At 36.6% G+C, this 16909-nt stretch overlaps 1 protein-coding gene across 2 annotated transcripts in view; it reads right to left on the reverse strand.

The window, feature by feature from the left end:
• The window catches only part of STK17B (serine/threonine kinase 17b), a 42963-nt gene that overhangs the window by 7101 nt on the left and 18953 nt on the right, over positions 1 to 16909 (reverse strand). For both annotated transcript variants that reach the window (XM_017869296.1, XM_017869295.1), the window contains exons 3-6: positions 15752 to 15964; positions 5104 to 5248; positions 2976 to 3102; positions 683 to 731 (exon numbers count right to left, since the gene is read on the reverse strand). In XM_017869296.1, coding sequence (XP_017724785.1) covers positions 683 to 731; positions 2976 to 3102; positions 5104 to 5248; positions 15752 to 15964 — 534 coding nt within the window. The remainder of the gene's footprint in view (positions 1 to 682; positions 732 to 2975; positions 3103 to 5103; positions 5249 to 15751; positions 15965 to 16909) is intronic.

The following is a 16909-nucleotide window of genomic DNA, read 5'->3' on the forward strand; positions in this document are numbered from 1 at the left end:
CTTAACAAATATGTTCTTCAAGCTTTTTTTTTTTGGTCACCCAGGCTGGAGTGCAATAGCATGATCTCGGCTCACTGCAACCTCTGCCTCCCCAGTTCAAGTGATTCTCCTGCCTCAGCCTCCTGAGTAGCTGGGATTACAGGTATGTGCCACCACATCTGGCTAATTTTCATATTTTTAGTAGAGATGGGGCTTTGCTATGTTGGCCAGACTGGTCTCGAACTCCTGACCTGATGATCTGCCTGCCTTGGCCTCCCAAAGTGCTGGGATTACAGGTGTTAAACCACCACTCCTGGCCAACTCTTTTAGACCTAAATCACATGTCTCCCTTCATGAGGTGGAGCCCAGCAATGGTCTGTCTGCTGCCGCTTCTATGCTTATTAAGCATTTCACCTTTATCCTAAAACATGTATCACTGTACTGCAGTTATTTTGTTCCTTTACTCAACTGACTTTTCATCACAGAGAGAGATTTTCCTATTTATTTCCATACTTTTGGCTCAGAACTTAAGTATTATTTAAAAAGAATGGATACGTAAATATTTTCCTGTGGCATAATAATGATATTCAAATAAAATCTTTTGAAGAAAGTCTTATTATTTACTCTTGGAGTCAAAGAACCTCAGAATATACATTTCCCAACTTTCCATAAAGAAGTATTTAGGTAACTAACAAAATCTTACCACATATCTGTTGCTGTGGTAATGGGATCATAGTTCAGGATTTCTGGAGCTGAAAGAGAAGATAAAATTTAAATTCAATACTGACAAATTTTAAAACAAGAAAATCACTTTATATTACATTATAACTGGGACCAGGCATGATGGCTCATGCCTGTAATCTCAGCACTTTGGGAGGCCAAGGCAGGTGGATCACCTGAGGTCACAGTCAAGATCAGCCTGGCTAACATGGTGAAACCTTGCTTCTAGTCAAAATACAAAAATTAACCAGGTGTGATGGCACATGCCTGTAATCCTAGCTATTCAGGAGGCTCAGGCAGGAAAATCCCTTGAACCCAGAAGGCACAGGTTGCAGTAAGCTGAGATCCCACCACTGTACTCGAGCCTGGGCAACAGAGTGAGACTCCATCTCGGGGAAAAAAAAAAAATTATAACTGGATTTAATTTTGGAAAGTCTAGTGATACAAGATGATAGAAATTTAGCACAGTATTAATTATCTTGTGATTGGACATTTAAATATCCCTAATATTGAGTAAATTATATGATCAGATGGTTCAAAAACATGGATAATATTCTTGGAGTAACTAGTGGCTAGGTAGTTAAACTCATTAAGTTTAATCTCAGAGAAAACAATTATAAAAAAGTAAAATGTTGGAAGCTAGAATTAAAAAAAAAAATTTAGTTTTATTACTTTGGAATTAATTTGCATTATTTTATTAGACTAATTTAGGTTTTTCTTTTGGGGTAATAGGATCATGTGCATCTGCAATGACATTATGAGCAAATTTTGCTGCTCGGAAATGCTAGATTTTCTTTTTTCTTTTTTGAGACGGAGTTTCACTCTTATTGCCCAGGCTAGAGTACAAATGGCATGATCTGACCTCACTGCAACCTCCGCCTCTTGGATTCAAGCAATTCTCCTACCTCAGCTCCCCCAAGTAGGTGGGATTACAGACATGCACCACCACGCCTGGCTAATTTTGTATTTTTAGTAGAGACAGGGTTTCACCATGTTGGTCAGGCTGGTCTCGAACTCCTGACTTCAAGTGATCCACTCGCCTTGTCCTCCCAAAGTGCTAGGATTACAGGTGTGAGCCACCGTACCTGGCCAGAAATGCTAAATTTTCAAGTGGATTAAACATTCCTCTTAAATTATCAAGGACCTAATTTCCAAAGTGATTAATTTTCTGCTGTCTTCACTTGCCAAAAAAAGTGCAAAATAAATTCTCTATGCTTTCTAAACATTACCATTTTATTTCAAATTAGTAGAGTTCAAACTAGGATTTATGAGTGAAAAATTAGTTTGTTTCATAATACGGTTTCATAATTTCTCCAAAGAGAAACTGTTTCCTAAAGCCTAACATTTTTATTAATAAAGCCTTTAAATCATATACAGTCAGCTTCTGTTAAACCACCTACAACATTTTCACATACGTCTGTGAGCTGTGTTACCAATAATTACATTCATTTATCTAGGACCCCAGTTAGCATTCAAAAGTTAGTAATTTTCTCTGTTTTTTATTTTTGGAAAAGACAGCTGCCTAGCTGAGTCACATCTGTTCTGTTTAACTGTATCTTTTCAATGTCCACATGGGGATGTCAGTATGAACAACAAACAAAAAAAGGTAAAAAGATTGTAAGTTAAAATACTTCAAATTTATATGCTGCTTCATACAACTTAAAACCTTTCATATGCATAATCTAATTTGTTGATTTCATACAATATACTCAGATTACCTAATCAAAGGTTCTTTTTGGCACTCTTCTTCAAAACCCTACTTTCACAACCCTATGCAAAACCTTATATTTTAAAGCAGAAGCAATAAACAAAAATGGGGCGGCCAGCTAACAATTCCTGTAAGTTTAAACTGAAGATATCTGTATTGCGAACAGCTCTGGAATTAGGACCAGAGAGAAAGAGAAGTGAGATCTAGCCAGGCTTCAAAGACAATCATGGGCCACCTGACTGTCGCATTTTTTCTTTTCCATTTTCTCTTTTCCCTAACTTCCCTCTTACTCATTTCTTTTTTCCTTATGTACAAAGCCTTTATACACAAACGTTCAACTTGTACACTTACATATTCAGTGTCCCCTGAATTGCTGTAAATGTTTCATACTTTTATTCAATACATTTCATTTAAATGTGTCGTAACCAAGTTTTAATGTATCAAAATACTTGAACCAATTAAATCCTATTAACTGAATTGAATTACATGCTCTAAAATATAGTTCTACAGAGGTATCATTTACTTAATAAATTTCAAAATGGCATAGAAAATAAAAGGAAATTCTTACCTAAATATTCTGGTGTTCCCATGATTTCCCGAAGTTCACACGCATTCCCTATTTTTCGAGACATTCCAAAATCTACTATTTTAATGTCGCCGAGAGGGTATATGCTGCTCAGTAATATATTCTGTGGCTAAATAAAGTACAACAAAAACATGGTAAGTAATATACAATAAAAGCATACTAGTCTCAGATGGGAGGTATATTAAGTGGAATCATCACTTGAGTCATGAGTCAATATAATTTGAGTATATTGAGTCATGCATCAAACATTTACTGACTTACTACTTAGGAGGAGCTATTAGTCAATGATGCATAAAGCCAAAAACACACCCAGAAAGGATTCTAGGTTTGAAGAAAAAAGAAGTTAAATGGAAAGATTAAGATATAGAATACTCAGTAATAAAAAGACTACCTCATTCTGTCAATAAGAAATTCCAAGAAGGCTTTGCAGTACAGATGGTGCTTAATCTGAGAAAGAGTATGCTGGTTAGAAAGGTGCTCTGGGTAGCTGGGTGCAGTTAAACATGTGAGGTGCATGGTTATTACACCCATTTTACAGTAGAAACAAGTACAATTAGGTTAACAAACTTGAATATGAGTAAAAATCTTCATTCTTAGCCAATACCATCCTGTATTGTAGCTTCATGCAGAATACTTGGGGCCAGAACGCAAATAAATAAATAAATAAATTCTAAAGAATTGGAAAAAAAAAAAAAAAAAGAACAAAAAGGTGCTCTAGGGAGCAGCACTAAAGAAGGCATGAAGGAATGAGCATGTAAACATTTCCAGAAACGAAAAATGGTTCAGTACAATGTGATGATTCTGGATGAGCCGGGTCTGACTGTTCCCTGGCTTTAGCTTAGACAGTAAGAGGCATAGTACACCTCATCCATTGCCTCCTAGAACCACATGACTTTGCTTTACTACTATCGCAGGCCCACAGCCTATTACAAAGTTCCCTGCTGCTGTCATAACCCGTACCTTTGCCAAGGTGCTGCTCCCAAAATCTGTGCAAAGAATTATAACAGTCGCTTAACTTTGGGACAATCTCATGCTTGTTTATTATTAAAGCACAGAGCCTATTACAGGAGAAAAGGTAAAGGTAATTAGCTCTGTTGTTGTCAATCACAGGTTTATATGCCATCCCGGACTTCAAGTGCTATGCGATGCTATGTAATGTACTTGGGTTGATGTTAGCAGGAAAATGACCCAACAGGAAGCTAGTGGGAGCATGATTATCTTGGCATTTACTATGTTGCTTCTTTTCCAATATTTTATCAGTTGGGGAAATAGCAGGGACACTAGATGGTAAATACTGTCCCCCTGGCTCCATAGTGGGGTCCAAAACAGAACTACAGGGTTTTATCTTTTGAAAAAGCGGTAAGAGGGTTTGGAAATTAAGAGAGAGGCCTGTGCGGTAGGTGGAGATTTTTGAATTATTATTAAAGTGGTGGTAGAAGCCAAAGGATCATGCAAGGAGACCACATAAAAATAGAAGAATCTAATGCTTAAGAAATGAGAGACAGACTGATTCAGATCTTAAGGTCCTTGTGTGGCTATGAAGGAAGGATAAGGAGAAAGGATAACAACATGAGAGACAGAGAAGGAGAAAAGGAGAACACGAGAGATGGAGATCAGAGACTAGAGGTTCGGGGCTTGGGTAAACAGTCTGAATGATCTGGAAGGAGCCAAAAGACTGAAAATCTCAAGACAAAAATGAATTAAAGTAATAGCAGCAAATGAATAAGGATTAGCAGGATTTATTTTCAGAGATGGAGATTACATAATTGAGCATTTCAGAGATAGACGGCATTTTAAAATAAGAAGGTCCAGGATGTGGTTGCAAGAGTGGGATGGAATGGAATAATTCCATCTAATGTAGGATTAGAACACAGGAATGATGCATTTTAAGAGCCCAGTAAATTGAGCTGCTCACACATGCAGTCTTCTCCTTTCTGCCACTATAAAATTAAGGCCATGTAGCACACAGGTAAGCAAAGAGCACACCAGTGCAGTCTAGACAACCAGGAACCAACCATTGTTTCCTGTTAATACCAGTTTGCAATTCTGCGTACTAAGAGCAGAAGAACAACACAGATGTTGCATTACTTTAAATCACATGTTACATTACCTTTAAATCGAGGTGTACAATGTTATTCTGATGTAGATAATAAACTCCTTCAAGTATTTGTTTAATGAGTCTGATAACATCATTTTCAGAAACCATTTCAGCCAACTCAGGTAAACATAGGTTGAAAATTTCTCCACCTGCAGCACTGAAATAAAATTCAAAGAACAGAGACTTGAAAATCCATTCACCTAAACACTTTTAAATATTGTGTACCTGTTAAGTAAAAGACATACAACTATATAAATGTTAATACACTACACTTAAAGACAGGGCAGAGACGTGAGAGATCTTTAAGGAAAAAAATAAGTGATGATGGCTGGGCGCAGTGGCTCATGCCTGTAATTGTAGCACTTTGGGAGACTGAGACAGGCGGATCACTGAAGATTGGAAGTTCGAGACCAGCATGGCCAACATGGTGAAATATCTCTACTAAAAACACAAAAATTAGGCGGGCGTGGTGGCAGGTGCCTGTAATCTTAGCTACTTGGGAAGCTGAGGCAGGAGAATCACTTGAACCTGGGAGGCAAAGGTTGCAGTGAGCCGAGTTGGCACCACTGCACTCCAGCTTGAGCTACAGAGCAATACTCTGTCTCAAAATAGAAAAGAAAAGAAAGGAAAAGAAGTGATGAGACTTCTTCAAATTCTGGGTACTAATACTTGAATATTAATAAATAAAACTGAATTGCTTTATGATCCAATAATGTTGCAGCCTGCCTTCACCGCAATAAAGATAAAAAAAAAAGTAGCTCTTTGTGCTCTTCTCATATATATACATCTATATGTATTCATACATATATATGTTTTCATATACATGAATTCTTAGATACATATCATCTATTTTGAGCCTCATGACAAACATGTGAGGTACATGGTTATTACACCCATTTTACATTAGAAACAAGTACAATTAAGTTAACAAACTTGAATATGAGTAAGAATCTTCATTCTTAGCCAATACCATCCTGTACTGCAGCTTCATGCAGAATACTTGGGGCCAGAACGCAAATAAATAAATAAATAAATTCTAAAGAATCGCAATTTAAAGAATACTGAAAAAGGCACAGTAAAAAATTCCTGGGTTTGGAATGAATTATCGAAACATAAATCCTAACTCTTCTATTTACCTGCAATATAACTTAGGGTCAGTTACTTATGGTCATCCATACAGCAGAAATATCAATAAAATCAACAGATTTTTTTTTGGGGGGGGGGATTAAATCTAAATAAGATAAAATTGGTCAGTCAGATCATGCAAAAACATTTATACAGTTATTCATCAAATTTGTAAGGTATATTTGGGAATACACAAGTATATTCTATTTGAAAAATAGGAACTCACTCTAGAAAATACTATTACTATATCTTTATTTCTTTGCCTCACTGCTACAACCACATCAAGAACGGTATCTAGCATGCACTGCAGTAGGTGGTCAGTAATGTTTGTTGAATGAATGAATGATGGAATGGGTGGTGATTCTTTAGAGGGGTTGAAACTGGGGATTCAGAAGTCTCAGTGACTGCCAAGAGGAAGAAATATGTCATAAGTGTTGGGAACCATAAGAAGAAAAAATAATGGTGGGCTCAAATTTGAGTTCCAAGTTGAAAGTCACAAGGACTGACATTCACACTGCAGATATAATTTGCAATTGAGCAACCTAAACACAGTAAGCCAGTTAGAAGCCACAAAGATTTGCTGCTTTACACTTTCTGACTTTGCAGAAAAAAAACTATAGGACAGCTTATAGGGAATACACATGAAAGCTCCAATCACATATATGTCACTTTAACCCCATTACACCCACTGAAACTCGCTGTAAATTCATGAGATAGATAGATAGATAGATAGATAGATAGATAGATAGATTGATTTTTTTTTTTTTTTTTTTTTTGAGAAGAGTCTCCTCTGTTTGCCAGGCGGAGTGCAGTGGGCGCCATACTCGGCTCACTGCATATCCTCCGCCTCCTGGTTAGGAGATTCTCCCTGCCTCAGCTCCGAGTAAGCTGGGACTACAGGGCACATGCCACATGCCCAGTAATTTTGTATTTTAGTAGAGGGGGGTTTCCCATGTTGGCAGGATGGTCTCGATCTCTTGACCTCATGATCTGCCCATCTTGGCCTCCCAAAGTGTTGGGATTACAGGAGTGAGCCATCGTGCCTGGCCAAGACATTAATTTTAATATCTGCCTCAACATAACATGATAAAGATAATCTGAGTAATGAAAAGTGTAGTTTGCTGTTAAATTTATAGTAGTGAACTCTAAAATAAGGTATAGAAAGACAATTTTGGGAATTTACATTTTTTAATCTAAAAAAAGAAATAATCTTCGAGAATAATTAATATACAGACTGCCTAGAGGCCCTTGGTCTGCATGTCAGAGTGGGAACCCAGGCACAGACTGGCAGTGACATCATCACTCCTTCCCTTTCCAGTTATATTGTTTAGTTTCAATGATACAAATCCTCTCAAAATAGAAAGTGGTCTAAATACATTCCTGCAAGGACACTCAAAATAATATTACAAATAATATTATATTAGGTAATAGTACTAATGCAATCATAAGCAAATAAGAAAATGAAGAAAGAACCCTTTAGATTCTCTTAGAATATATTTTTGTTATGTACTTTATAAGATATAAATACTAATAATCTAGTCCTATCTTAAAAATCAGACCAAATAACTTGAAATGATTAGGAAACAGTATAAAATACGAATTTACATATCTACATCCCCTAAATATATAAAAAATAGATGTGTATTCTTCATATGTACAGCAACATAAATTGTTTAGGTAAGAAATTTAATCTTGAATACTTTATGATTATTTACCAACCTTGTATATTACAAATTCACTAAAGTTACTTCAATAACCAGAACATTCCTCCAATTCTAAACTTACAAACAAAATACAAGAAAGTAAAGTGAAAGTAAGGAAAGCGATTCCCAGTGCCTAGGAATAGACAGGATAGTACGGAGCATACAGGAGTGCCTACTGAAATCAAGACTGCCCGGGTTTCATTCTGGCTCTGTCACTAACCAGGCTAGGTGAACTGGGACAAAATGTGCCTCTGTTTCTTCTACTGTAATGTGAATAATATAATAGCTCCTACTTCATGGTCTAAGAATTAAATTGGATAATCCACATAAAGTATCGAGCACAAAAGATCCTAGAAGAATCAAAGCAGATCATTTCAATAAATACTTATCACAGTGTCTGACACATGGTAAATATTCAATAGACAGCAGTTTTTTTTCTTTTCTTTTTTTTTTTTAGACTGAGTCTCGCTCTGTTGCCCAGGCTGAGTGCATTAGCACAATCTTGACTCACCACAACCTCCGCCTCCTGGGTTAAAGAGATTCTCCTGCCTCAGCCTCCCAAGTGGCTAGGACTCCAGGTGTGTGGCACCACACCCAGCTAATTTTTTGTATTTTTAGTAGAGACGGGGTTTCACCGTTGTTAGCCAGGATGGTCTCGATCTACTGACCTCATGATCCGCCTGCCTCGGCCTCCCAAAGTGCTGGGATTACAGGTGTGAGCCACCGCGCCCGGCCAATAACAGCTATTATTACAATGAACCAACAAACACTAATTGCAAATCTAGCCAGTGTCTCGCCTTTCCAAAATTTGGGGCTTTTTGTTGAACTCCTGATTTTGAAGGAAATTTTTAAAGTCTTTGCTAAATGAAAATCTATTTTTAGAAACACTATACGGTACATATAAAGATGCACACACTATATACTCTTAAGTGAAAAAAGAGGGTTACAATAGAATATGTCCAGTAGATCAAACTTTTGTCTCTAAAAGTACATATGCACAGACCAAAAAATGAGAATAAGTTTTAAATACAGGAACATACCATAAAGTAACGATCATTTACATGTGATTTCTCTTTTCTGTATCTCCTAAATTTAACACAATGAATAGGTATTACTTTTATAATCAGGGAAAGTATCCTCAGAGTTTTTTGTTTGTTTGTTTCAATAATAAGATCAAATAAAATACTATGATCGTCAGCCAATCACACTGTTCCTTTTAGTTTGATAAGCTGACCAATGTCTTTCGTAGGACTGCCATTTCTCACACAACAGAGGAACATAGGTGGAGCTACAGAAAATAGGAAAATTAGAAAGAGTTAAGAGGAGGGAAAGAACAGATAACACAAGAAGCAAATTGCAGAAGTTAGCAGAAATTGGAAAAAGAAACAGAAGCAGTGAGTAGCAAACAAGACTTTTGTTAAGAAAAAAAAAAAGAAAAAGAAAAAATATCTACAGTCAGAAAAGCTACCTATATCATTATCATTGACCTGGGAGCTACAATCAGGTGACTTCTACTCTTTCTCTCTAACAAGAATTTGCCCCTTGCAGGGATATCAACAAAAAAATTTAGAAATTCAGCATCTGTGTTCACTTGCTAGTGCATGTATACATGTGTTATGTGTAAGAATATGTGACAACAGTACTCTAGCACAGATTACACAGTCAGGAGAACCTATGTGCTATATATTATCTAGATCTACATCTGTTTTTTATAGGGAACAGCAAGTAGAGAAAATCTTTTAGAAATATTCCTATAACATAAAGTTAATATATGAAAGATTAAAATCAGAATATTTTCCTATCAAAAATGATAGATTTCTGTGAGTTACAGAGAGCCAAGAATTTCAGTAAAACAAAGTAATATCTCAATTATCCATAAAATGCAAATCGACTCATATAGCTTTGAAAACCATGGTAAAGATTTTAAAATAAGCATTTATTTCTAGTGATCAAAAAAACTTGTTTTAAAATTTGAATATTAAGAGTCTCTTTAAAATTCTATTCCTATGCTAACGGAAGAAATACAGTCCACGGGATTTTAGAGTGGAAAGACATTAGAGTATTAACTAGACATATGATGTGAATATCAATCTCCCTTTTGGGAGGATTGTTTTAAAAATCAAATGGGAATACAGATAATGTGCCTATCACAGTGCCTGCCAGAGTGTAAATGTTCAACATACGTTATGGGTAAAATTGTTAAGATCATATTAAAATGTTATTTCTCTGGTGATTGAGATCATTCCAGAAGGTAAGGCTTTCTGTTTTGCATGTTTTGTTATAGTCTCCATCCTTTTCTGTTGGGTATTTAGTATTTACTTAGAGATGTTTAGTAGACAAAATTTCTTGACAAAAAGAAAATAGCATTCTCACATAATCTCAGAGTTGTCTCTGATAACTGTAAGTTCCCCTTTTGATCTTCCCTATTTCTAGGACAAAGTTTTTGTTCTGTGCTCTCCAAAAGGTAAGTACTTTTTGTTTTTGTTTTTTTTGAGACGTGTCTTGCTCTGTTGCCCAGGCTGGGGTGCAATGGTGCGATCTCAGCTCACTGCAGTCTCCGCCTCCCAGGTTCACACCATTCTCCTGCCTCAGCCTCCTGAGTAGCTGGGACTACAGGCACCCACCACCATGCCTGGCTAATTTTTTGTATTTTTAGTAGAGATGGGGTTTCACCGTGTTATAGCCAGGATGGACTCGATCTCCTGACCTCGAGATCCGTGCACCTCGGCCTCCCAAAGTGCTGGAATTACAGGTGTGAGCCACTGTGCCCAACTAAAGTTAAGTATTTTTATGACCAACTTTAATTTGCTCAAAATGCAGCATTAAAAACATAATATGTCCAATTAGATAATACCTTCCTTCCAGAAGTTTTTTAAAAAGCTTTTTAAAATGTATAGCTATATTTTATTTAATTCTACAAATATGCTTTAAAGACACTTGGTATGGTAAAGTCTTTGTCTCATGGATGGTGGTGATAGAATGACTCAATTATCCTCAGATTTTTCTCCATATGTATAAATAAATCTAATACTACCTTCCAGAAAAGTAAGATTTATATTACTTTCTGAAAAAATGAAAGGCTAAAACAATCATGTAGACTTCATAACTGGCAATGAAATACTTTCCTATGAACTATGTATTAAAATAAAAAATGAAAGATTTTAATAATCATTACAATTGACAAGCAGGTTGCAAGAATCTGAGATTAATTCACAAAAGTAAACTGATTTAAAAAATAGGTTAGGCAGAGGCAAAACAAAACACAAAAGCAAAAAGAGGCTACAGTTGTTCCAAAAGAAAGTTCTAGATTGATTCATATAATTAGCAAATGTAACAAATCAAAAAAGCGTTTTTTTTTTTTTTTTTTTGAGCCAAGTCTCGCTCTGTTGCCCAGGCTGGAGTGCAGTGGTGCAATCTCGGCTCACTGCAACCTCTGCCTCCCAGGTTCAAACAATTCTCCTGCCTCAGCTTCCCAAGTAGCTGGGACTACAGGCGTGCGCCAACATGCCCGGCTAATTTATTGTAGTTTTTAGTAGAGATGGGGTTTCACCATGTTAGCCAGAATGGTCTGGATCTGTTGACCTTGTGATCCCCCTGCCTCGGCCTCCCAAAGTGCTGGGATTAAAGGCGTGAGCCACCGCGCCCGGCCAAAAATGTGCCTTTTAAAAGTGACTCTGTGCTGCTCATATGGAAGGAAATTTGACAACATCTAATACAACTACATATGCATTTACTCTTTGACCAGCAATCATTCTTCTAGGAATTTACTCTAAAGCTACATCTCCATAATAATTCCCATTCACAGAAGGTCAACTGACTAAAGCAAGATCCAACCATACAACAGAGTACTATGCAGCCATTTAAGAAATCAGCCGGCCGGGCGCGGTGGCTCAAGCCTGTAATCCCAGCACTTTGGGAGGCCGAGACGGGCGGATCACGAGGTCAGGAGATCGAGACCATCCTGGCTAACACGGTGAAACCCCGTCTCTACTAAAAAATACAAAAAACTAGCCGGGCGAGGCTAGGTGGCGGGCGCCTGTAGTCCCAGCTACTTGGGAGGCTGAGGCAGGAGAATGGCGTGAACCCGGGAGGCGGAGCTTGCAGTGAGCTGAGATCCGGCCACTGCACTCCCGCCTGGGCGACAGAGCGAGACTCCGTCTCAAAAAAAATAAAAAAGAAGAAGAAATCAGCCATAATAATAGTTAAAAAGATGCCTATGAACTAACGTAGAATGATTTCTGGAATATATTCTTAAGTAAACAAAAATACAAGGTGCAAAGGAGTATATTTAATATACTACCTTTTCTGTAAGAATAGTAAATATATACAAGTTTGCTTATATTTGCAAGAAGAAACACATAAAGAATGAGCCAGAATGAATAAATGTGGTTACCTATAAAGGTTACCTATAAAGGTTCAGCTGGAAGAGAGCAGAAGGTTCTTCATCACTTCTCACATTCTATATTGCATCTCCCCGCTCTCACAGTGAAAATCCAGGTTCTCAGCAATACTTGCTCATTCACTTTATCCAACAATACGTACAAAATAGTTTCAGCATAACAATACTTATACTACTACCAACAGCAAACTACTTAGTACAACTGGTGGACTTGAATTGGAGCTATGAGACTAAATTCACGATTTTGAAAAAATATGACTTCCTAACACTATCCTTAGAAAAGGCCTAAAAATTATGATACTCCGTTAAAAGTGAGCATGTCCAACACCCATATTTGGTTTCTAAATGCTATTCTCCGCTTAAAATAACCAGAACTTCTCTCAGAGAGATGGCTGATTACAGGTCTGGAGCAGGGAAGATAACAAGATGACCCTGGAAATCTTGGTGTGCATAAAGCAAGGGAGTCCTCAAACACTAATGAGATTATATCAAAAGGACATAGGAAGTAGCTTGAAAGGGAACCACTGATAAGCTTGGGACAATTTGAGCATGAAAAAAAGACAGTGGCAGAAACTGATTAGAACTCATTAATTAAAACATAATGGGTTATTTTCCATTAACGTCATGTGTTAGATTAATTTTTAAAAAAACATGAAATCCATTGAAATATTAAAAAGTGGGAAAGGGAAATCACTAGATGTTAAAGAAGATAATATTGGCCAGGTGTGGTGGCTCATGCCTGTAATCCCAGCACTTTGGGAGGCCAAGGTGGGCAGATCACGAGGTCAGGAGATGGGGACCATACTGGTCAACATGGTGAAACCCTGTCTCTACTAACATACAAAAAATTAGCTGGGCGTGGTGGCGCATGCCTTTAATCCCAGCTACTTGGGAGGCTGAGGCAGGGAAATTGCTTGAATTCGGGAGGCGAAGGTTGCAGTGAGCTGAGATTGTGCCACTGCACTCCAGCCTGGCGACAGAGCAAGACTCCATCAGAAAAAAAAGAAAAAAAAAAAGATAATATTCACATGGTCTGTAAATATCACAACACAGATTAATTAAAAGGGGAAAATGTTCCTTTACAATAAGGAGAGCTAGAAGACTACATCTTAAGCATGTTCAAAATTAGGAAAATCAGTAAGTAATAAAACAACCTGACTTTACTGCCACCTGATGTGATACAATACACATCATCACCCACACCAAATACTTCAGCATAAAAAGGAATATCATAATACCTACAACTTTCAAATGGTTCAGTAAATGTGACAAAATGCCAACAACTGGTGAATAAAAGTGAAGATTATAAGGATAATTGTTAATTGTACTATTTTTTCAACTTTTCTATATATTTGAAATTTTGTAAAATAAGAGTTGGGGAAGAAAAAGTGTGTAGGATGATTTGAGGACAGAATTGACTGGGTGATAGTTATTAAAGATTCAGGCCAGGCACAGTGGCTCATGCCTGTAATCCCAGGACTTTGGGAGGCCGAGGTGGGCAGATCACTAGGTCAGGAGATTGAGACCATGGATGAAACTCTGTCTCTACTAAAAATACAAAAAAAATTAGCCGGGCTTGGTGGCGGGTGCCTGTAGTCTCAGCTACTCGGGAGGCTGAGGCAGGAGAATGGCGTGAACCCTGGAGGCAGAGCTTGTAGTGAGCCGAGATCGCGCCACTGCACTCCAGCCTGGGTGACAGAGCAAGACTCTGTCTCAAAAAAAACAAAACAAAACAAAAAAAAGATTCCACCATTTTATTTTCACCATATAAAAATTACTCCACACTACTAAAACAACGAAAGCTGATTAAATGTTTACCTTCAACTGAGACTACTAAATGTGACAATGCCACCCCAAAAGCAGAAGGCATAGTAATTAAGCCAAAGTCCTAGCAATAAATTTTAGTGGGTCTTAGTCACTCTGGTAAGAAATTTAATATATTAATCTACTTAAACATTTTCTGAGTGCTTGCTACATTTCAGCCAGAAGTATAGAGATCAGTAAGTTCTGCCAGTTTACTGGGTAAGGTACCTGAGTCAATTTTCCGGAGTATGAACAAGGTCCATCCATAAAATGTCTCAAATCTTTCCGATGTATTTTGTCGCTGCTGTTTGGATGAACCCCCAAAAGAGGATTTTATGAAAGTAATCAATGTTCTTATGTATATTCATCCTCTAAACCTAGTATTCTACTACTGTTTTTGACAAATCTTAGCTACTTTTGACACACTTCAAACATGCAGATACTATGCAAGTAGGTAACTTTTCAAAGGTCAGCTGAAGAATCTTTGACAAAAATAATTATAAAATGTATGAAAAATGAAATCATATTGCTAGTATCTTGGTCTTTTCTGCAATTCTAATTTATTTTGAAAGTGCTATATAACACGCCTTAATATGGTTCTGGGAAATGTACACAGTATTCATTCTTAAATGAACTACTTGTCAGTTGAACATTTTGCAAAATCTTCATTTGCATTCACAAGTTGATTCCAGCCAATCTATTTTGTGGAACAAAAACATTAATTTTAAAATAACTAAATACAAAATAAGGTTAATATACCTTTAAATTTAAAAGGCAATGATGCAAGTTAGTTACTAAAAAGAATTACTATAGTTAGCAATACGTTTTTTTACTAAAATAAACACTTACCTCTTCGTAGTTTACCATAAAATGTATTTACCTTATTAAAAACTATTGGCACCTAAGGCATACTAAACATAAATCTAGCTGATCTCTTCCAGTTGTCGCAGATGTTCAAACACATTTTACATACTCAGAATAAACGTGTCAGACAACCATGCAGCAAAGGCACTCTGTAAGAGTCACGTGTCAATATACTCGGTAACAAACCAGTTACCTTAACAATCCTCTACCCCTATCACCTGGTGAACTGTAGAATACTGGGGTGTTCTCACTTTTTCACAGACTTGTGGCAAGAGATACATTTATTTCTTATTGCTACAACTAACATAGTGCTTTACACATTACACATACTAAATGTATTTCTTTAACAAACAATGTACTAAGCATAGTTTTATGCCGTTTAACTTTCCATTCTCCTTATTTTCTTGAAGCTATTTTTCAAATAGATGAAGAAAATATACAAATTACTTCAATTCTATCTGCCCATCAGATTGTGTTCAGAAAAATTCAATCAATCAGCCATTAACAAAATAATGTATATTCCCTTCTCCACAGTCCTCAAATGTTGTGTTTGTCATTTGTTTATTCTGTGCTGTTAGTTTTTGTGTATTTGCCTGAGGCTGTACATTTAGTCTTATGAAAATATCTGAATATAAATTAGGTCCCTTTTTCATTTTATTAACAGGAATCTTTACAAGTTCTTGTCACACTTTTATCATTCCTATTCTTGATATTTTAATCATCTTATCATACCAATTAAAATAGGTACCATTTAGTATATACTTACTATTCCAATATCAAAATGATTTCACTTGTATTTTCATAGACCTCATGAAGATTAATAACTCGGGGACAAGACTTTGCCAATTCAAGCACAGCAATCTCGTGTAAAATCTCTGCTCGACAATCCTGTCCTCTTCTTCTCTTTTTTAGAAATTTTGCAGCATATTCTTGGCCAGTAGATTTTGATATACATTGTCTAACCACAGCAAATTTTCCTCTGGGGGAAGATGAGAACAATCAATTTTAATTCTTCTGCAGAGAACAAACTTAATATATTACGGATTCTGTTATACCTCCAACTTAAAGTCAATTCTTTGAAATATCTGTGCAATTAGGAACTTATCTTTGTTCTCTAAATTGAATCAAATATCGTATGTACTTTTATAAAATGTATAGTGCTATCATTTACAAAGGTAAATGGCAAACTATAACAACAGGATAAGACAGAACTATATTTATTCTTCACTATTAAAATGATACATTATCTTGGGAGGCCGAGGCAGGCAGATCACTTGAGGTCAGGAGTTCAAGACCAGCCTGGCCAACATGGCAAAACCCTGTCTCTACTAAAAATACAAAAATTAGCCAGCCGTTGTGGCGCATGCCTGTAATCCCAGCTATGCAGGAGGTTGAGGCAGGAGAATCTATTGAACCCGGGAGGCAGAAGTTGCAGTGAGCCAAGATCACGCCACTGTACTCTAGCCTGGGTGACAGAGTGAGACTGTCTCAAAAAAAAAAAAAAAAGATACATTATCATTGCAGGCAAATAATCTCATTTGCATACCAACTCAATGCCATGCTCTGCTCTTGGTATAAATTACTGTGTTTAAGTATCACAACAATCCGATATAATAAATGCTCTCCTGTCTTCACACCTCAGAGAAGATATGTAATTTAGTCAAGGTAAAGATTTAAACTCAGGTCTATTTCCAAAAACTGTACCCTTCATAGGGTATCACATTAACTCTGTAATTAGAATAGCTTACCTTCAATTATAAGAAATTAAAGTGAATGCAAAAAATGGATATTTGACTTATTTAACTTTATTAGTAATTTTCCTTTTAACACAATCAATTTTACCACCTTCGAAACTTTCTATCACAATTGTCAATTGTTTTAGAAATATATCTTAGTAATGCTCAGTAGTCTTTGAAGCCTGTAA

This window comes from Rhinopithecus bieti, unplaced genomic scaffold (genome assembly GCF_001698545.2).
Source record: "Rhinopithecus bieti isolate Rb0 unplaced genomic scaffold, ASM169854v2 scaffold_2572, whole genome shotgun sequence".
Taxonomy (NCBI): domain Eukaryota; kingdom Metazoa; phylum Chordata; class Mammalia; order Primates; family Cercopithecidae; genus Rhinopithecus; species Rhinopithecus bieti.